The sequence below is a fragment of the Coturnix japonica genome, chromosome 17, assembly GCF_054131305.1.
Source record: "Coturnix japonica strain WE chromosome 17, WE-NBRP24, whole genome shotgun sequence".
Taxonomy (NCBI): Eukaryota; Metazoa; Chordata; class Aves; order Galliformes; family Phasianidae; genus Coturnix; species Coturnix japonica.
In genome coordinates, this window is record NC_140679.1 from 15746953 (window position 1) to 15767439 (window position 20487).

Genomic DNA, 20487 nt, shown 5'->3' on the forward strand with positions numbered 1-20487 from the left:
CATGGTGATGTGGGGCATGTGATGGAGAGGCTTAAAGCGGCGATGGCAGGGGGGTGGGGCCCACTGAGCGCTGAGAGAGAGGAGGGGCTGGGGTCGGGGGGGGGAGACCCCAGGAGGAGGGACAGGAACACAACAGGGCATCACAGTGCCGGCAATAGGGTGGGATTCCCCCCACATCAGACCCAGGATCATCATATCATCATCATCATCTCCATCACATCACCATCATCAGCATCATCATCATCATCATCACCACTGGAGTTGGACTCAGTGCTCCTTATGGGACCCATTGGGGATGTTCTATGATCTCCATTGTCAGTATCACATCATTGGCCTCACCATCATCACCAATGCCATCACCAATCTCAATGCCATCACCCATGTCATCACCCCAACCCCCCCACCCCAATGGCCGCAGCAGGGCGCTGAGCTCAGCCCCACACACAGGGTTGGGCTGTTCAGATGAGACACCACACATGAGCAGTGGGGATGTGGGGCAGCAGCACGGCTGTATTTGGGCTGGGCAGGATCCACCTGCCCTACAACACCCACCCACCCACGGAACCAAACAGCACCCAACCCCCCCCCCGGGACCAGCGCAGCCCCCTGGAAAACGGGGGCAAGAATAAGAGCAGCAGTGGGGCGCAGTGGGGCCGGCTCAGCCGAAGGGGCCCTTGGCGTTCTTGGGCTGGAAGATTGGCTGCTCCATGGGCAGAGCTCCCATACAGTCCGCTGGGCTGCAGTGCCCTGTTTTGCCTGGTGGCCCCGTGGCACCCGGGGGACCGGGGATGCCAGGGATGCCCTGCTGCCCCACGGGGCCTGGAGGACCCATCTTCCCATAGCCTGGTGGGCCTTGGGGACCTGGAAGGCAAAGAGAGCAATGGTGGAACCGAGCTGATATAGCATCATCAGGAATAAAGAGAGGGAATGGGAACTCACCTGGGGGTCCTGGTGGGCCACTGTCCCCCATCAGCCCCATCCCCTTCTCCCCTTTCTCTCCTTTGGCACCCGGCTCCCCTGGAGGAGAGATGGGAATGGTGAAATCCCACCACAGGGGACACCCCATAGGGGACACCCCAACACCTGGGGTCGGTGGGCAGCACGTACCCCGCATGCCTGGCACTCCCTGCCGCCCCTCTCTGCCGATCTGCCCTGGCATCCCTGGGGATCCCGGGGGTCCCGGCCGTCCAGGCAGCCCATCCTTGCCAGGGGGACCCGGCCTGCCCGGGGCTGCCACCATCTCCACTGGGAAGTGCATCCGTGATGTGTAGTACGCCATGCGCTCTGTGGGGACAGGCAGCTCAGTGTGGGGCTGGAGGGGCACCAGCCCTTGTCCCTGTTGTTACCCCATTTACCATCAAACATCTTGTTAATCTCCTGCTGGATGAACCTTTTGATCTCATCGTAATTCACCACGTCACCCTGGGGGGGATACAGAAAAGACACAACCACTGAGCCCTGGCTCTGTGCCTTGGACTCGAGCTCCTGCCCCTGAGCTGCCCCCCAACTTACCATCATCCCGGGGGGTCCCGGCAGCCCGGGGCTGCCTGCAGGTCCTGGTGAGCCGGGGGGACCCCTCTCACCTGCAGGACCCCGCAGCCCTATGGGGCCCATGGAGCCGCTCTTCCCCGGCCCCCCAGGTGAGCCAGCACGGCCCTTCTCCCCAGGGTACCCTCGCATTCCAGGGGTCCCGGCTTCACCCTGTAGGGACACAGACAAGCAGAGCTCTCACCATGGCACCCCATTGTGGTGTAGGGCTGGGGGCACCATGGGGGAGCTGTGGCAACTCTCACCTTCTGGCCAGCAGGTCCCGCAGTGCCAGGCTTCCCTGGGGGACCCTGGGGGGACAGAGAGGAGTGGGGCGGTGGGGCTGTCCTGGGGGCACCCCAGCAAACACTGCCCCTCCTGTACCTCTTTACCAATGGGTCCGTCCGGTCCCTGCTCGCCCTGTGGGATGAAAGTGGGGCGATATGAGGTGTGCTTGGCACGGTGCTCGCTGTCCCCTGTGCCCACCCCCTGCTCTCACCGGTGGCCCTGGGTGTCCTGGTGGCCCTGGCTGTCCTGGCATTCCCGGCAGACCTCGGTCCCCTGCTGAGCCACGCTCACCCTTCAGCCCCTGTGATGTGGATGCAGCAAGAGATGGGGATGGCCACCACTCTTTCTCCCCATCCCTGTCCCCATCCTGCCACTTGGCTATAGGGGACCATGGGGCAGCCCCACAGGTACTCACCACTCCAGCGAGGCCAGCAGGACCTGGCTGCCCTGGGCTGCCAGGGGGGCCCTGGGGGCAAAGAGGGGTTTCAGCAGGAGACAGTGCCCCTCGGTTTGGGAACATGGCCCCATAGCGCTCCCTACACCATCCCAGCACACGCCAAGAGTACAAAGCCACTTACAATGAGTCCTGGGGGTCCCTGCCGGCCTTGGGGTCCCATGGGGCCGGGTTCACCCTGCAGGAGGCAGTAGGATGAAGGGAGGGGTGTGGGCCCCATCACTCAGCACAGGGCTTCTTTGTCCCCTCCCCACTCTCACCTCTGCCCCAGGACGGCCAGTGTTCCCAGGAGGACCAGGTTTGCCACAGTCACCCTGCAAGGACAAAGGGACAGGGTGGGCAGTGCAGTGCATAGAGACCCTCACATGGGGCTGTCACCACCACGGGGTGACCACTGCTTTAGGGACAATGAGGGACCCCCCAGCCACTCACCTTTGGTCCCGGGAGCCCCGGGTGCCCAGTTTTGCCCTTAAAGCCCTGGAGGGAGAGGAGAGGTTGGGGTCAGGGCTTGCACATGCCACAGTGGTGACACTGGTGCAGCCTATGGGACAGTCTGGGCACCAGAAAAGCCATCGCTCACCGGAGGACCCATCATTCCTGGTGGTCCAGGGGGTCCAGGGTCACCCTAGGGAGAAAGAAAGAGACAGATATGGGCTGTGGACATCCAGGGACTATGGGGTGATGCTGCCCCTCAGAGCCTGGCACACCCAAACACCTCACCCGCAGCCCCGGCTTGCCGTCCTTGCCATCCAGTCCTTCCAAGCCAGCAGGGCCCTGCAGGGACAAGGAGAGGACTCAGGGGGTAAAGAGCCCAGAGCAGCTCCCCAGAGACCAGCACAGGGATGGAAGCATTCTGATAGGCAGGGGGAGCCCTTACCTGGATGCCTGGAGGTCCAGGGGGTCCGGGGGGCCCTGGCATCCCCGTGGGGCCCCGTACACCCTCACTGCCCTATAAGAACAACACCAGGGTCAGGGTGTCCCCTGGTGCCACCACCCAGCCCTGTTCCCATGGCACCCACCTTCTCTGCTGCAGGTCCTGGAGGCCCAGCAGGGCCAACCTTCCCTGGGAAGCCGGGGGGACCCTGAGGAGGAGAGCAATATTCCCCAGGGGTGAATGAGATGCCCCCATAGTGCATCCCTTCATCCCCAAATTAACTGCAGTGGGTTTGCTACAGGGATGCTCTTCTTGCATTGTCCCATACTATGTACCCAGGGAGAAGATCTCAACCCCTGCCCTATAGGATGTACTCACAGGTGGCCCTGGGAAGCCAGGCTGGCCTTGGAAACCCTGCAGAGAGACAGAGCTGAGCTGGGTCCTGCCCAATGGCCAGGGGTCCTCTCCCCAAAGGGAATAAGGCCAGTGGGACGGAGGTGTGGGGATGGGGTTGTAGGGAAGGGGCTGTAGGGATGGGTCCAGCCACCTGGGGATCTCACCTGGTCACCTTTCTCACCAGCACCGCCCGGCAGCCCACGTTCACCCCTCGGTCCCTGCAGACAGACAAGTGTGAGCCCCTTGGAGTCCATGGGACCGGACCACCACTCCCTCCCCACAGCCCCACACCTACCGCCAGCCCCGTGGCACCGGGGAGACCGTCCAAGCCGGGGGGGCCCTGAGGAAGGGAGGACAGGGCTCAGGTGAAGGCGACTGTAAGGACCCCACAGTGAGGGGCAACCTGGATGAGCCCCCAACCCCTGCGCCCCACACAGCACTGCACTCACCGGTTCCCCCTTCTCTCCAGGTGGGCCCACGTAGCCTCGTTCACCTTTGATGCCCTGAGGGAGGAAGGAGGTGGAGCGGGGACACAGGGCATGGATGGGACATGGGGGACTGATGGGACGTGGATGCGGGTCATGAATGTGGCACAGGGATGGATGGAGGGACAGGATGTGGCACAGTGAATAGAGGCAATGGGGACATGTGGGACAAGGGACAGACGCAGTGCCCACCCAGGTCCCCTGACCTCCCACCTGTCCCTGGCAGTGCAGGGGCTCAAGCAAGCACCAGGGGCAGGCATGGGGACACAGGAGGTGATGGGGGGCTGGCACATGCTGCAGGGCTCCCCACATTACTCACAGGAAGGCCAGGGGGTCCCGTGGCACCAGGGTAGCCGGGTTGTCCTGGGGGTCCCTGCACAGGGAGAAGGTGGTGCTGAGCCAGCTGCACCCCAGGTCAGTGCACAGGGACAGCAGTGTCCCTCTGTCCCACACTCACCGGCTCCCCTTTGGCTCCAGCCAGCCCAGCGGGGCCTCGCTCCCCCTGGAGACCCTTTGGAGGGGGAAGAAAAGAGGAGCTGCAGGGGGGGCTGCACCCCCAGGGGCTGTGCTCTGCCCCCCAGCTCTGTAATGCACATCCCTAGGAGCACACTGGGTGTAGGGGCACCACCACCTGTGCCACCCCCCAGTGCCAGGGCAGACCTGGGGGGGCACTATGCAGGGGTGCCCATAGCCAGGATGTTTCAGAGCTCCAGCCTGGTTAGGGCACCCACTGCTGCCCATCCTCCTGCAGCACACAGGGCATGGAGACACAGGTGACACAGGTGACAAGAGACACAGGTGACAGCCAACAGCCCCTGGGCTCGGTGGCATGGACTGCTGGGGGGGTTAGTGGGGGTTATGTGGTGCTGACACAGTGGAGTCTGGACAGGACACAGTGACACCACAGAGCAACAACCCACACAGACCCACACAGACCATGATGTTATGGTGACATTAGCAGGTGAGGGGATGGGAGCAGGACGAGGAGAGGGCAGGATCCTCCCAGAGCCACTGGAGTGGGACTGCCACCAACCCCACAGCCACATCCTGAGAGTGGGGATGGAAGGAGGGTGAGAATGAAGATGATGAAGATGCAGATGGAAATGGTGGATGCTGGCTGACCCTGCAGGTGCTGGGGACCAAGGGAGGGTGAGGACGAGCTCAGTAGCTGCATGGCAGCATCCCCCCGGCCCTGAGAGGGGGGGGCTGGGGGCCACTGGCTACACCCAGCGCAGACATGGGGCTGCACTGCAATGTGCCCATCCTGCCGTGGTGCAGGACCCAGCACAGGGCAGAGGATGGCAGAAGGGAGCTGCACCCTGAGCTCAGGGCGATGCTGCTGAGCTTGAGACCAGCGAGAGCCCCTGAATGGAGATAGAAGGCATGAATGGATGGAGAGGTGAGGGATGGAAGGGGGCAGAGCCGTGCTGTGGCTGCTCCTGGGGAGCTGGGATAGGGACACAGCCACACCAAGCAGCAGTGACAGACGGCACAGAACGGAGCCCTGCTGGGTCCTTACGGGCAGTCCGGGTGCGCCAGGCGTGCCAGGAAAGCCTGGGGGGCCCTGAGGGGAGAAATGGGGAGGTCACAGCTTGGAAGTGCCCACCAGGGTCTGGGCTGAGCCCTTGGGGTGCCACACAGCAGGTGGTGTGGGACAGCTCAGCCCCAGCCCAGCTCTATAGGGTCCTGCTCCATCTTGGTGCTGCTGCTCCGTGTCCCCTGTCACCGTGGCCTCATGGCAGGGCACCAGGTCCCTCCTTGGTGACTCAAAGTGCTGCGACATGATGCCCACGCAGCCCTCTGCCTCTGAGCATGGTTACTTACAATGGGGCCGGGTGGCCCTGGGGGTCCCCGCTGTCCTGGTAAGCCCTGGGGAGGGATAGGTGCTGTCAGATGGGACCATGGCATGGGGACACAGCCCTGCTCTGGTTCCAGGGGAACCCACCTGCTCGCCTCTCTCACCCGGGACACCTGGGGCACCAGGGAGCCCAGGGTCACCTGCACAGTCCGTATCCGGGCTGTCACCCTGCAGGAATGGCACCACATCAGCACCTGGATCAGGAGCCCAACAGCAGCATCCAGCCCCAGCAAGCGCCACAGCAAGCACCCCAACAGAGCAGGGCCGTGTCCTGAGTCACTCACCCGAGCCTCCTCAGCTCTTGGGAACTGGGCAAAGCACTGCAAGAAAACCCAGAGTCACCAGGGGCTGAGCTGGGAGCTGTGCTCAGCACCCAATGCTTCCAAGCTGGACAGGATCAGCCCAAGTCCCAGTGGGGCACCCCGTGCTGGCTGTGTGTGCCCAGAGCCTGCCCAGCCCTGCAAGCACCCGCTGCTTTGCACAACTGCTGCTTTGCACAACTGCTGCTTTGTACAACTGCTGCTTTGCACAACTGCTGCTTTGCACAACTGCTGCACAAGCTGATGCCCAGGTGCTCGGGAACATCCCTGCATTTCACCCAAGGTGCACCAGTCCCAGGTGGGAGCTGTGTCAATACTCACACGTTCACAGCCCTCGTTGCCGGGGGCTCCTGGCATGCCCTGGTCTCCCTTTTCCCCCTTGAAGCTTATGGGTGCTTCAAAGGCCGCCTGCAGCTGGGCACAGTCCCCACAGATGTTCTGGGAGGAGATGGGGGGGTCAGCAGCTCCCCAAGGGGCTCAGGGGTTGGTGTGACCCCAGGTCCCACCCCACGCTCTCACCTTCAGCACCTCAATGTTCCTCTCAGCCATGACAGCCAATGGCCCCTGCAGGATACGAAGGAGGGATGCATAGGGATGCCCACAGGCCATCCATGCTGCCCAGCACAGCCACCACCTACCAGGTCTCCTGCCGGCCCAGGCAGCCCTGGCAATCCATTGTGTCCTGGGACCCCCTAAAGCCAAGGAGAGAGCTCTGACTATTGAAACCCTTTGCTCAATGAGGGCCAGGATCCAACCCTGCCAGGCACTCCATTGCTTCCATTTTCCTTTGCTCACCTGGCGGCCCGGGGCACCAGGAGGACCAGGGGGACCAGGAGCACCGGGGGGACCCTACAGCACCCCAAAACAGAACAGGGAAACGAGCAGTGAGGTGGTGTGAGCTGGAAGCTGTGACACATGCAGCGACAGCACCCACCTGGGGACCCGGCTGGGGCTGCCAGGATGTCCCGGTCCAGAGTCCTGGAGCTCCCTGGGGCCAAGAGGAAGGAGGGATGCTCAGTGGGGTGGCACCGAGCTGTGGGAATGGGGATGGGACCCACAGCACTCACTGGCATCCCAGAGTGGTTGGGGTCCTGGCGTGGGCTGGAGGGGCAGCCACATTCCCCGGGGTCCCCCTGCAGAAATAGAGAATGAGAGCAGGGTGATGGATGGCAGCGGTGGTGGATCCCCGTCCTCACCCCAGCACCCACTCACCTTCTCACCCCGGGCGCCCTTCTCTCCCTGCAGAAAGGCACAGATGGGTGTCAGCAGGCGACCCCCAGCCCCACTGTGCCCCCACCACGTCCCACACCTACCGGCATCCCAATGGAGCCAGGCACCCCAGGGAGCCCCTGCTGCCCTTCAGGGCCCTGCGAGGAAGAGGAGCATGAGGAAGCTCAGAGCTCAGCACCAAGAGCACAGTGATGGTGATGCCCCCCTCAGGGCTGCACTTACTGGTGGCCCAGTGATGCTGGTCCCTGGTGGCCCAGGGGGACCCATGGCACCTTTGAGCCCTGGAGATCCCTGCAGAGAAAGGACAGCAGGAGCTGAGATCAAGGGTGGGCAGAGGGAGCTGGGGAGCACCATGACTGGGGGTGCACAATGGCAGAGCCCTGCCAGAGCATGGGAACATGAGGCAGCACAGTGGGACACGGCTCTGGGACTCCCATACCTTGGCTCCTTTCTCTGCTGCCATTCCTGGAGGTCCCTGGGGTCCGGGGGGTCCCTGGGGGCAGGAAATGCTGTTAGCTCTCCCCTCCCATCCCACTCAGCCAGCAGCAGTGCCAGCACTGTCCCCAAGGCCACTCCAGAGCCAGGACTGTGCTGTCACCAGTAGCACAGGGGAGTTGCGTGGGGGATGTGTTGGAATTGTGGGGCTGGAGGCTGCTGCATCTCAGTGCTGGGGAGCCCAGAATGACACTTACAGGGGTCCCAGGCTGCCCAGTGCTCCCAGGCTCTCCCTGGGAAAACAGAGGGAGAAAGGTGGCAGAGTTGCCTGGCACAGCACAGCACAGCACGGCACATTACGGCATGGCACAGCATGGCACAGCATGGCACCCACCTGTGGTCCTGGCTTGCCAATGCCCGGCGGTCCTGGCTCACCCTGCAGACACAAGGGGCAGTGAGAGGCACTGAGACCCCCCCAGTGCCCACCCCCATGGCCCCACTCACCTGCAGCCCCTTCAGCCCAGCAGGACCTCGGATCCCTGGCAGCCCCGGCTTCCCCTATAACACAGCTTGGTCACCCCATGGCTGGGTGCTATTGGGTTGCTGTGGGTTGGGGCACTCACGGCTCTGCCCGGTTGGCCGATGCCTGGTTCTCCCTGCTCCCCTTTGGCACCAGGTTTTCCTGGGATGCCGATGATGTCTGAGAATTGTCCCTGCAGTGTGGGGCAGGATTCACAGGCGTCTCCCTGCAGAGGACGGAGCAGAGAAAGGAGGTTGGGATGGGGTGACAGATGAGGGTCTCCTCCTGAGCCACTCCAGTGCAGGGTCCTCACCTTCTCGCCTTTGGGGCCGGCCGGACCCCTGATTCCTGGCTCACCCGACAGCCCTGGCAGTCCATCTGTGCCCGGTAAACCTGGGTCCCCAGGGCTGCCCATGTCCCCCTGGCAAAGAGAGCAATGGCTGGCACAGGGCAGGGAGCACTGCCCAGCCCCACGGACAGGGGTGCCCATAGCTCCCTCTGCATCCCCACCCCACACCTTTCTCTCACCTTCTGTCCTTTCTGACCAGCATCACCAGGCTTGCCCTGTGGGAATGGAGAAACTGATGAGGCCAGAGCATCCCTGGGCCCCCAGACAGGCGTCCCTCAGACATGGGGGGCACTCACCGCTCTGCCGGGGGGACCATCCCTGCCCTGTGGTCCCGGTGCTCCAGGCACAGCCACCATTGTTGCTGCCCCTTCCAGTGCCTGCGGAGCTGAGGGACACTGCCCACATGGCTCACCCTGTGGGCACAGGGCTCTTAGAGCTGGGCAGGGGGACTGAGCCCCAGCCCCATCCCAGGGCCCACCTTCATGGGGACACTTCACGGATGGGGGAGTGAGGACACAGCGCAGCACTCACCTTCTCTCCTTTGAGCCCCCGCACACCTGGATCTCCCTTGCTCCCAGGGAGCCCCTGTGATGGCAGAGATGAGCCTGCAGAGCTCACAGACCCCCACGAGCCCCCCACCCACACCCAACTTCACCGGTCTGCCTGCAGGTCCCTCCTGGCCACCAGCTCCCTGTAAGACAGTGGGGTCAGGGTCTGGGTTAGGCAGCCTCTGTGAGCCCATGGGGTGGGCAGAAAGGGGGCTGTGGAGTCACCCACCTTCTCGCCCTTGATTCCAGCCAGCCCAGGGAGGATTGCTTTGTCCTGCTTGTCAGCACATGTGGTCACACACACAGCCATGGGGATGGGGTCTCAGTGGGTCTGGGGGTCTCAGCCTCATGCACTCACCAACGATCCCAGTTCACTCTCATGCCCCTCGGGGGGTTCCCGCAGCAGCGCAGCGAGGACATGGGGGTCACAGGACAGGCAGGAGTCTCCCTGCAAGGGGCATGGGGGGCTGTAGGGCTGCCTGTGGGGCAGGGAGAGGGCTGGCCCCACAGCAGGTGAAAGGGTCAGAGGGATGAGGGACAGCAGGACGGACACTCACCTTCTCCCCTTTGATCCCATTGATGCCGGGGTCTCCCTGGGAAGGAAGAGGAGGAGCTGATGCTCTCAGCACCATCCCACCCCAGTGTGCTCAGCCCTGCATCACCTACCCTGTCCCCTTTGGGTCCTACAGGGCCGGGTCTGTCCTGGAGGTGGAGAGATGGGAGGCAGCATTTAGAGCTGCAGATACGACCCCCCTCATACCTCCCACAAGGTCACAGCCCAACTCACCGACACTCCATCCTTGCCAGGTATCCCGGGCTCCCCCCTGGGTCCAGGCTTCCCAGGGAGCCCCTCAGTGCTGAGCATCCCCGTGGGCACAGCAGGGCACGGCTGGCACGGCTCACCCTGCAAACACGGACAGTGAGGCACAGCCCCGGGGTGGGGGCTTCCCAAGGGGCCCAAGCCCTGGGAAAGGCACAGCCCTGCACCCAGCACCCTACACCCACCTTGTCTCCTTTGGGCCCCAGGACACCGCGTGGTCCCTGCAGGAGGAAGGCAGGGGATGGCAACAGGGCACTGGGTCCCTGCAGCTCTGTCTGCCTGCACTCAGCACCTCCATCAGGTTCCATCCCAGCCCCCAGCAAGGCTGCCGGCCATCCCGAGCCCTTTTTATGCCTGGGCTTGGATCCCACTGTGGCTCAGGCCAAGCAGCCCCAACCCTGAGCCAAGGAACCCGTCTGTGACCCCGGTTTGGCTCCAAGAGCAGCGTTCAATACTCACGGGTGTCCCAGGAGATCCGCCAGGTCCAGGAGCTCCTGAGCTGCCCTGGAGCCAGAGGTGGCAGCGTGAGCCTGGCACAGTGGGAGCTGCAGCCCCTCAGCCCCCTGCCCCCAACCCAGCATCCTCCCCCCGCCCCATCACCCCCCTCCAGCTCCATAAATGAGGGACTGGAATCAGACCCTCCCCCATGTCCCCCAGCACCAGCTATTACAGGAGACCCCAGCAGCTGCCAACCCCCCATGTAGGACTCTCAGCACCTCCTGAGCAGCCCCTCCCCAGAATGAGCCCCCAATGAGGCCACAGCACCATGATACAATCCGAGAGGGTCCCATGAGCCCCACACTGACCTTTCAGGTTGGAGGAGGTGGTGGACACCCCCTATCCCCCCCACTCACCTTTTCTCCCTTTGGACCTGGGGGTCCACCAGGATCACCCTGAAAAGCAGAGGATGGCATCAGCTGTGCAGCAGCCATGGGACCCCATAGGGCAGCATCCTCTTGCTGCCCCTCCTGCAGCAACACCCACAGCACAGCACCCATACCGGCTTCCCTGGAAAGCCAATCCCTGGTGCTCCTGGTTTCCCTGGTGGTCCCGGCTCTCCTGCCAGCCCCTCAGGTCCCACAAGACCTGGGTCCCCCTGCAAGGGAAGGAGGGGTGTCCATGGCATTGCTCCTGGGTGCCATCAGATGCCCCCAAGACCCCACTTACCTTCTGGCCCTTGGGACCCACCACACAGATCTCTCCAGGCCGGCCCTGATGGGATGGGATGGGCGCATGGTGAGTGCCGTGCATGGCACAGGATGGGCAGGTCTGGAGATGCTGGTGCCCCACAGCCTGCCCCATAGTCAGCACTACTCACATCACGACCTGGGCGGCCCGGCTTGCCCTGAAGTCCCCCATCACCCTTCTCGCCTTTCTGGCCCTGTGGGACAGACAGACAGATGTCACCAGCATCACCTCCCTTGGGCAGACACTGGGGACACTCCAGGGATGAGTGGGCAGAGTTTTGCCCTCTCTGTTCCTGGGCTCCCCATCCCCATGTCCCCAGTGTCATCTCCCCCACCACCCCACATCCCCCCAACAAAACTCAAGGGTCCCTGTGGGCTCTGTGTGCATCCAACCCCAGCTCCCAGCACTCTGTCACCATGCTGTGCCCAGACATTCTCACCTTCTGCCCATCAGCACCAGCCGCCCCTGGCAGCCCCTGTGTGGGACAGAGAGGGCAGTGTGAGCGGGACCCCACATCTCCAATACCAGTGTGCAAACACTGGCAGCCCGCAGGAGCCCCAGCCCCACTCACCCGCTCTCCACGCTGCCCCTGCTCACCCCGCGGCCCCTCGGCACACTGGGGACAGAAAGGGATGGGGATGAGGATGAGATGGGGTTGGATATGGGGCAAAGGGGTTTGTGGGCTGGGGGGGTCTCACCTGCACGGGGCCACTGGGGTCTGTGCGCACACAGTCAGCACCCTGCAGAGGGGAGGAGGTGGCTTAGAGTGGGACACAGCTCTGCAGCCCCATGGCACTGGGGGACAGTGGGGTCCCCACTGGGGACACTCACACGGTCGCCTTTCTCCCCCTTGGTGCCATGGGTGCCGGGCAGGCCACGCTCTCCCTTCAAACCCTGCAAGAGAATAGTGACAAGAGGTGACACCACTGTCCCTGTGGCCATGTGCACCCCTCACCACTGTGCAATGGGGCACAGCTGGGGGTCTCCACAGCCAAACCCTGCTGGAGCTGTGCTGGGGGGGGACAAACCTACCTTGGGACCTGGGGGACCGAGTGTCACCTATGGAGAGGAGACAGGAGTGTCACAGTGCCAGGCACAGCCACAGGTGACACTGAACATGGACCCAGAGCCCAGTGCAGCCCCAGGACACTCACATTTGTCGGAGCCATCTGCGGTGGGCAGGGTGGGCACTGCAAGAGATGGAGAGGGCATCTGTACCCACAGAGCCATGGGGATGTGCGAGTGGGAAAGGGGAAATGGAGGAAAGAGTTCCAGCCCCATAGGGGCCAAGCACGTGGGCTGGCACAGGCTGTCCCTGTGGCTTTGTGGCTGACCACAGCTCCTCGGAGCCAAAGCAGCCACTTAAACACGTTGCCATGGGACTGAGGAATACATGGCTGAGGGCTCCCGGGGGTCCCACAACCCCCAGCCTCACCTCCTCGCTGGGCATCCCCTTGTAGCCCTGTGGGAAGCAACACGGAGCAGAGGTGAGAAGGAGCATCGGGCAGGCTCAGACCCCTCTGCACCCCACAGCCCACACCAAGGGGTCCCTGTGTCCCCAGGGATGCCCGATGGGATCCCATTGAGCCAGACAGGGCGGTGCAGGGACGGGGCACGGGCTGTGCTGGAGATGTTTCCCAGCTCTGCGGCTGCTTGGAAGGAACAAAGAGGCCCTGAGCTGCGGTTGGGATTGCTCCAGCAGCAGCAGAGAGCAAATGGGGCCTTCATTCCTGCTCGGGGGAGCAGACACGGCACTTCCTGACTGCAGTGCTGCAGCTCTGGCAGAACTGCCCCAAGGCAGCAGAGGAGGAGGAGGAGGAAGAGCAGCACCGGGGGCTCCAGCCCACCCTCATCTCACCTTCTCCCTGTGATCTCCCTTCAGGCTGCTCTTCTCTCTCACTGGCTCCTGGGGAGAGAGCAGAGCACCCTGTGATAATGCCTCTGTGTGCATCCCCAAGGTACCCTTAAATTGTACCCTGGGGTGATGCTGCTCCGTGCACCCCCTGTGTTACCCCACAGCTGCCCCCCACGGCAATGCCACCCCATACACCCCTGGCTACCACCCCACACATGTACCCGCCCCCATCCTCCCACCCCCCCAGCACTCAGTGCTGCCGGCTCCTGTGCTGAGCTCCATCCCAGCTCTGCAGGCAGTGGAAAAAGTGAGGCAGGGCTTTTCCAAGGGGCCGAATCCACGTGGCTGCACATTGTGGCTGCCAGCACGACGCCTCACCGGGCCCAGCGGCTCCTCCAGGCAGAAGCAGCGTGTGAACACCCGGCCCTGCGGCTGCGGGGAGATCTCGATGAGGTTGTTGCTCTGCATCAGCTCCGCCTGACGCCGCGTTTTGGGCACGTCGGGTTGGCACTGATGGGAGAGAAGAGGGAGCAGGGTGCTGTGAGCTGATGCATCCCACACCTTTAGCAGCGTGCCCCGGTTCCCCATCCCATGGAGGCGCTGCGTGTCGCACTCACCCCGCTGGCTGAGATCTCACAGCATCCCTCGTGCCGGGCCAGCTCCGCGTCGCAGTAGATATACGCCTGCTGCAGGTCGAACTGCGGCACCATGGGGAGTGATGGCGGGGTGAGGGATGACGGCCCCACTGCCAAACCCCGCACCCGCAGCCCCATAAGGACTCACCCGCACTGGGGTCCCGCGCACCGCATCCAGCCCCAGGAACGCATTGCCCTCAGGGCTCAGCGCCCGCCTCGGAGCCAAAGGTTTGGAGGAGATGGAGCCACAATCCACGTGTAGGGACACAGCGCGGCTCTGCACCGCCAGCACCACTTTGTGCCACCGCCCGTCAAACAGCGACGAGACGGCTTTCCCCGTAAAGACTGTGCTGACAAACGTGGCTCCCGGAGCCCTGGCCTGGAACTCCAGGCTCTTCTCAGGGCCGTGCACGGACAAGGAGAGCTGGTAGGGAGGGGACACTGTGCTCAGGGATGGCGGCTGGGGGTCCCCTGTCCCCATAGCCCACCATCCCACAGCCGTACCTGGGGGTAGCCATGACGGTCGGCGACTTGGAATAGGTACCAGTGCTCCCCAGTGCTGTTCTTCTTCAGCAGCAAGGTGAGGATGAGGGTGAATTCGGGGGGCAGCCCGTGGGGGAACACCTGCCTGCAGGGACAGGCATCAGCAGGGCCCGTGTGAGCTCCAACCCTGAGCCCCCACATCACCACAGCCCCAAAGGCCCCACTGAGCTGTTCCTGGGAAGTACAGCCCCAGGACAGTGCTGGACCAGGAGCTGTTTATATCTCTGCTGGAACACAGACGGGCTCTGGCTGGGAGATGCCAGCACTTGTGCAACAAGGAGCTGAACAGGAGATAAACATCAGAGCTGCTCCCTCTTTGCCTGGTGGGGCACAGACATCAGTGCTGCTCTTCCCAAAGCACAACCCCACAGCCCCATATCTCAGCCCCACAGCTCCTGCAGCAGCCAGAAGTGCATGCAGAGATGAGGACAGAGCATCATTGTGCCCACACACAGCCCAGCCTGCAGCAGGGGCTCTGTCCCCAGCCCTGCCCCATGGCACAGCCCCACCTTACACCCCAAGCACTGGCTGTCCCCACACATCCTACTGGTGCAGCACTGAAGAACTGCTGCAGCCAGGAGCCCATCCCCACACTGAATGCTGTGCAGGATGGATGCTCCCACGGAGGCAATGTGCTGAGGCAGCCACAGTGCCCCACTCTCCGCCCGCTCCATCACTGCAGCTATTTGCTTTGGGATACACTCAGCTCCCAACCTCCACCACGGCAGCAATTTTCCAACCACCACTTTGGAATGGGACCAGGGTGGCTGTCCCAGCTGCAGGGTGCGGGGCTGCCATCGCTGGGCACCGTGGAGCAAGGCCAGGACAGAGCAACATCCACGGGTTCCCAAGAACCGGATCCAGGCTGCAACAGGCACCCAGCCAAGAGCAACACCAGCTTACAGCCTCCAAAAGCCAACTAAGGGCTCAGCTGGCCGGGCCAGGAGCTGGCTCTCCTTCACCCTACGGTACCCCAAAACACTCTCCCCACTGCCAAACTCAGGGAGTGCAAAGCACATCCCCTTCCTACACTGCACATGGATGCTCTCCCACCCCATGCCAGCGTGGCGGCTCGGTGAAGCTGCTGGCCCTGAGACCATGGGTTGGCACAGCTGGAGCAGAGCCTCGGGCACAGGCAGACAGGATGCGATGCAGCCATCAGGGCTGGGCTCTGCATGGCAAACCTGCACCCAGAGCCGTGCAGCGCTTTGGGCTCAGCTAAACCCCGAGCAAAGCCTGCCAAGTTCAGGAGAGCAAAGGCAGCTCATCCACAGCACAGCGCTTACGTAAGGGCTGGCTGCGTCCCCACTGCCCAGAGTGATTTACTTTCGAGGAGGAAAGCAGGCAGCGCACAGCACTGGCACCTCCACGTCCCCACGGGTGCCACAGTCCTGCTGCATTCACTGCCTGCATCACACAGGGCTGGAAGGGACAGGTCCATGCACGGTGCTGCCATAGAGGTGGGTGGGAGTGGGGGGCTGCACTCACCGTGTGGGCTGCACCAGCGTCACGGCCCCCAGCCGCAGCAGCACGGCGCCCCGAGAGCCACGCACTTTCTTGACAGAGGAGATCTTCAGCAGGTCGAAGCGCTTAATGAGGTTAAAGCCTGCGGGATGGAGGGGGTGAGGGCACCGCTGTGGGTACGCAGCCCATTGCAGAGCCAGGCCCCGTCAACCATTTCCTTACCCGTCACATTCTCATATTTGTTCCCAACCAGGTCCTCATCCCAGAGCCGTGGGCACGGTGCTCCTGCAAAGGCAAAGCAGAGCATCACCACCACGTCACCAAACACAAGCAGGGGCACACACAGCCCCACATCCACTGCAGCTCCAGCACAGCACCCTCCAGGAGCAGAGCCATGTGCTGTGAGTGGGAGCACGGCCAGCTCAGCCTTGGCTCCCCATGGCGAGGTCACTGCATGCAATGCCTTCCCCAGCCGTGCTCTGTCTGGAGCAGCCCCACGCCTGGAATCACCATCAGGAGATGGGCCCGGTGCCGCGGCCACCCAGCGTGGGGAGAAAGCGTCCCATTGCCCTGCTGTGCCCCCAGAGCTGGAGCATGTGGGGTGGGCACGAGGGCTGCCAGGTGAGGGGTGAGCAGCACTGAAGGGATGGGGGCAGGCAGGAAACACTGCGTCAGACCCAGAGCTGACAGATCACCCCTCCAACATCATTCATCCACCTCCGCTGGATGCTGCCAGATGTTGGATGGTGCGAGATGGAGGAGGAAACAAGGGGATATTGAAAGAGGGATCTGTTGTGCCTCAGTGCAGGCAGCGCTGCCGGGCCATCCTCCGCCCCACAGCTTCTCCCCATCACTGCCCACTCACTCACACTGTAGGGCTGGCGCTGGCCCTGGAGCACATTGTGCTGCTGGAGCAGAGCTCCACGTGCAGGCGGTGCTGAGATCATTGCTCAGGGCAGGGGGTACACCTCACCATGGGCACTGCTTGCTTTGAGGCCATCCCAGCCCTTGTTTCCCTAATGAACAGCCCACAGCAGCACTGCCAGTGCCGGCCATGGGGTCCCACACCCTGCACCAGGACCTCACAGTGCCATGCCAACAATGGTGCTCTGCCCTCTGGATGCCCTGGCTGTGCCAAGAGGCTGCAGCCCCTGCACCCCCCACCAGGACGAGCACCGCTCCACCCCCACAAGGACTGATGCAACCACAGCCCTGCTGCCAGCAGCTCCTCCCCACCATCCGCCTGCAGCTCACCCCACAGCCAGCCCTACACCCCACCCCACACACAACTAAGGACACTGCAAAGGGGACCCGCAGGGCTCCACCAATGCTCCCCAGAGCAGGGACACAGCTCCGTGCCTCCATTCTTTCCATGCACTGTGTCCAGACCCCTTCCCACCTTGCACCCAGAGCCACGCTGCCCCACGAGCTCTGAGCAGCCCCATTACAGGACAGAGCAGCCAGCTGGCAACCAGCACCTGCAAGCAAAGCATGGCCAAGCCCACTCCCTCCCTGCAGGGTGTCTCCAGTGCTGCAGGGGTGACGTGGGTGGAAGAGGGGTGTCCCCGGCCTGGCTCCCCACGACGATGCTGGCTCTGCTCTCGCTGGCCCTGAGCCCGCCTGGGATGCTGAGTAAAGCCCCATATCCCGTGCAGTCAGAGCAGGAAGCACACAGCCAGCCCTGCTGCCGGCACATGGGGACCCAGCACGGCTCACGGTGACCCCCAGCCACCTCTGCCCCACGCTTCATGGCTCCAGCATTGCTCTCATCTCCTCCTTGAACACCCAGGGACAGGTAAGGAGGAATAGGAGCATCCTGGGGGGTGCAGACCCCATGTGCCCCCACTCCCCGAGCCCCTTACCTTCCTCTGCTGTCATCTCCATCCCATCGCAGGCACCGATGAGGCCCACCAGGATGAGGGCCCAGAGACCCCTCATGGTGCCCATGGCAGCAGCTTGGGGCCGATTCAGCTGCCTGCAGGTGGGAGATGGGCAGTCAGGTGGGTGGGTGGTGGGCCCCAGCCATTCCCCACACTGGGAAACCACCTGTAAGCCATCAGCATGGAGGAGGCCCAGAGCCACTCAGCCACAGCCCCCACAACCTTTGGGGCTGCACTGAGGCCCCCACCCACTGCTGGATCCCTCCCCCCCCACCAACCCCAGCACACAGATGCACCCCAAAGTCACGTTGAGGTGCCCCAGAGTTCACGTGCTTCCTGCTGAGGACCCCAAAGGAGCTCTTAGTTCATCCTCTTTTACCTCCCGGACCCACGTGGTTCCCTGGAGTGGTCCAAAGCCCTTTGGGTCACTCCGACCTGACCCCCCCCCCCCACCCGCTTCCTGCCACGAAGCAAGGCGGCGAGACAGCACGAGACCACAGCCCCGCTCCCCACTGCTCCCCATTGCCGGATGGGACACGGACAGGACCCCCCCCAGCCCCACTTCACCCCCCTACGATGCGACTTTACACCCCCGGCTCTGCCGTTGCCGCACTCTCCCTTGTAGCCCTGAGCTCCAACCCGACCCGACACCGCTGCGTCTCGGCTTTGCTGCCCCACATAACACTGCATCCCAACTTTATCATGCTGCGTTCCAACCCTATACCCCCTCACCCCGATTTTATACCCCCCTATCCCTATTTATAACCCCTAAATTCCGACTTCATGCCACTCCAGCCCGACTCCGAACCACCGCTTCCCCAACATCATCCCCCCGCACTCCGACTTCTGCCGTGCCCTGTCCCGGTCTCCGTTCCCCGTTCTCTCTATGCGGGTAAATCCCTGTTCGGAGCGCCGCCCTCCCGCTGCCCGGAGCTCACCTGCCGGGCTCGGTGCGGCTCGGGCCGGGCTCTGAGCTCCGGACGCTCCGCTCCGTCCGTCCGCCGCCTTCCCCGCCTCCCTCCGGGGGGGCCCGAGCCGCCCCCGGCCGCTGCCCGCCCTCCTCCTCCCCTGCACGGGGTGGGGGGTGGGACAGAACCACCGCCCTCCTTCGCTTCCCTCCTCCTCCTCTTCTTCCTCTCCCTCCATGCCGGGTAGCAGCACACCGCCCCCTCCCCACCCCACCTCGAGGTGTCCTGGTGGAGCGAGCCCCGCACTGAGACACGGGGGCACAGGGAGGAAACCGGAGCATAGAGGGGGCACTGCAGCACAGGGGGGGCACTGAGGCACTGGGGGGGCATCGTGGTGCTGGAGCACAGGGAGGACAGTGGGGCACAGGGGGATGATGAAGCACAGAGTGCCCCAGGTGCTTGTTGTCATTGGCCCGAAATCCATCAGTGTGTGGAGCAGGGTGTCCCCATAGGAGTTCCCTCAGGCAGAACCCACAGTTCAGCCCCTGCACCACACAACCCGAGTGCTGCAAATCAGCCCCATGCATCCCCTGCATCCCCCATTGCAACACAGCACCGCCCCTGCTCGACCGCTTCCCTCCCAGATTAGAATGAATCTATTTACACTGAAGCTTTACAAATGTGTGTGAGGGACGCATGCATCTCAATAAACGCGCTCTAATTAACAACTGATATTTATTCAGCCCGCAGTAAATAAAGCTGGGGCAGAGCAGGCAGAGCTGCTGCTGGAGGTGCCGTTTATCCACCCGACAGCCCCCGAGATGCGGTGACGGAGCGCTCAGTTCATCCGAGTCTTGCCTACTGTAGCAATTAAGGCTAATTAAAGCGAGTGGGTATGAAACATCACGCAACTTTTATCATTCCTTTTTAGTGGGCGATTATTCACCCCGAGCTGTTCTCTCATCACAGCCTCCCGGCTGCTCTGCTCAGGTTCAAGCAGAGCTTGGGCACCTCGCTGCAGCCTGGGCAGGTTCCTCTCGCCCCTCGGTGCTGCTGGCACAGCTGTGTGTTGTGCTGGGGGTGGCAGCCATCCCCCACACTGCTCCCACTGGGCCTCAATTCACCCCATTCTGGCTGGTTGTTCCCTATGCGGTGGCACAAAGTGACCCTGCTGGCATCAAGAGCTTGGGGGCAGCCACAGCACGGAGATAACTGCAGCTCTGTGCCATTTCATGCCAGCACGTGGGGCAGGAGGCTGCATCCTGCTCCCCCAGCTATGGGGCAGGCTCAGGGACGGCTTCCTGCCCCCTTTTGCCACGGGGCCGATGGCCTCGAGCTCCACCAAGAGAGCAAATATCCCCCCAGCATCCCCTTGGAGCAGGGATGGGACGAGACCACAGGCCCCAGGAAGCACCGAGTTGAGCTGGATTTCCAAGAAACAGCAGCACTGGCAGCCAAGAAACCCGACCCCGAGCAGAGCGCTGCAGTTTGCAAAGCTGGAGACAATTTGCCTGTGATGGAGCGTCATGCGGTGCAGCATCGTCACCGCGGGGCTCCCCGCCTCCATCCCCATCTCGTGCCAGCCCGGAATTCCTGCGGTGTGGATTCCGGGTTTGTGGCGCTGGAGCAGCAGCTTTGTCTCTTCTGGTGGAAGTGCTTCGCCAGAGAGAGAAAGGCGGAGGCACCGGGAGCCGAGCAGAGGAACTTTCCGTGCCGTCTGACTGTTTGCTCCATCGTTTCCACCCCCAAAAACCAAACGTTTTTGGCACAGCTCTTTGCAGCGCTCAGCAGCTCAGATGGAAAATGATTGTGGGGGTCTCCAACCCGCAGATGCTGCTCACACATTGTGCACCCACCATTGGGATTTGGGGCTGAAGACCCCCATGCTCTCCCCTATGCATTCCCCCCCT

At 63.0% G+C, this 20487-nt stretch overlaps 1 protein-coding gene and 1 long non-coding RNA gene across 8 annotated transcripts; one reads left to right on the forward strand and one right to left on the reverse strand.

The window, feature by feature from the left end:
- Nucleotides 1-490: 490 nt before the first annotated feature.
- COL16A1 (collagen type XVI alpha 1 chain) lies at nt 491-18762 on the reverse strand. Of its 7 annotated transcripts, none has more exons than XM_015883213.3 (72): nt 18608-18762; nt 17652-17764; nt 16012-16074; nt 15814-15931; nt 14287-14410; nt 13931-14206; nt 13765-13845; nt 13526-13657; nt 13151-13198; nt 12728-12754; nt 12447-12482; nt 12325-12351; nt 12124-12186; nt 11991-12032; nt 11864-11908; nt 11732-11767; nt 11423-11485; nt 11272-11316; nt 11105-11200; nt 10959-10997; nt 10564-10608; nt 10290-10325; nt 10072-10188; nt 9951-9986; nt 9842-9877; nt 9643-9732; nt 9514-9558; nt 9392-9427; nt 9268-9321; nt 9033-9149; nt 8916-8951; nt 8701-8808; nt 8491-8613; nt 8372-8425; nt 8262-8303; nt 8125-8160; nt 7872-7925; nt 7655-7723; nt 7516-7569; nt 7415-7441; nt 7270-7335; nt 7137-7190; nt 6998-7051; nt 6841-6894; nt 6722-6766; nt 6524-6640; nt 6167-6202; nt 5970-6050; nt 5849-5893; nt 5544-5588; nt 4482-4535; nt 4344-4397; nt 3989-4042; nt 3835-3879; nt 3704-3757; nt 3522-3557; nt 3289-3351; nt 3147-3218; nt 2990-3043; nt 2850-2894; nt 2702-2746; nt 2530-2583; nt 2394-2447; nt 2231-2281; nt 2027-2116; nt 1912-1947; nt 1794-1838; nt 1513-1701; nt 1356-1422; nt 1108-1284; nt 940-1017; nt 491-861 (listed from the first exon to the last, which is right to left on the reverse strand). In XM_015883213.3, the coding sequence occupies exons 2-72, from the start codon at nt 17734-17736 to the stop codon at nt 659-661; spliced, it is 4878 nt and encodes a 1625-aa protein (XP_015738699.2). In that variant the 5' UTR covers nt 17737-17764; nt 18608-18762; the 3' UTR covers nt 491-658. The 7 variants fall into 7 exon arrangements, 5 of the variants coding, with proteins under 5 accessions (XP_015738699.2, XP_085374287.1, XP_085374284.1 ...); XM_085518161.1 differs by having other exon boundaries at nt 17652-17835; nt 18608-18758; XM_085518158.1 differs by lacking the exon at nt 12728-12754 and having other exon boundaries at nt 18608-18737.
- On the forward strand, nt 17452-19483 carry LOC107323852 (uncharacterized). Its single transcript, XR_001559356.3, has 2 exons — nt 17452-17584; nt 19321-19483. It is a non-coding gene; the product is annotated as an uncharacterized LOC107323852 (long non-coding RNA).
- The last annotated feature ends 1004 nt before the right edge of the window (nt 19484-20487 follow it).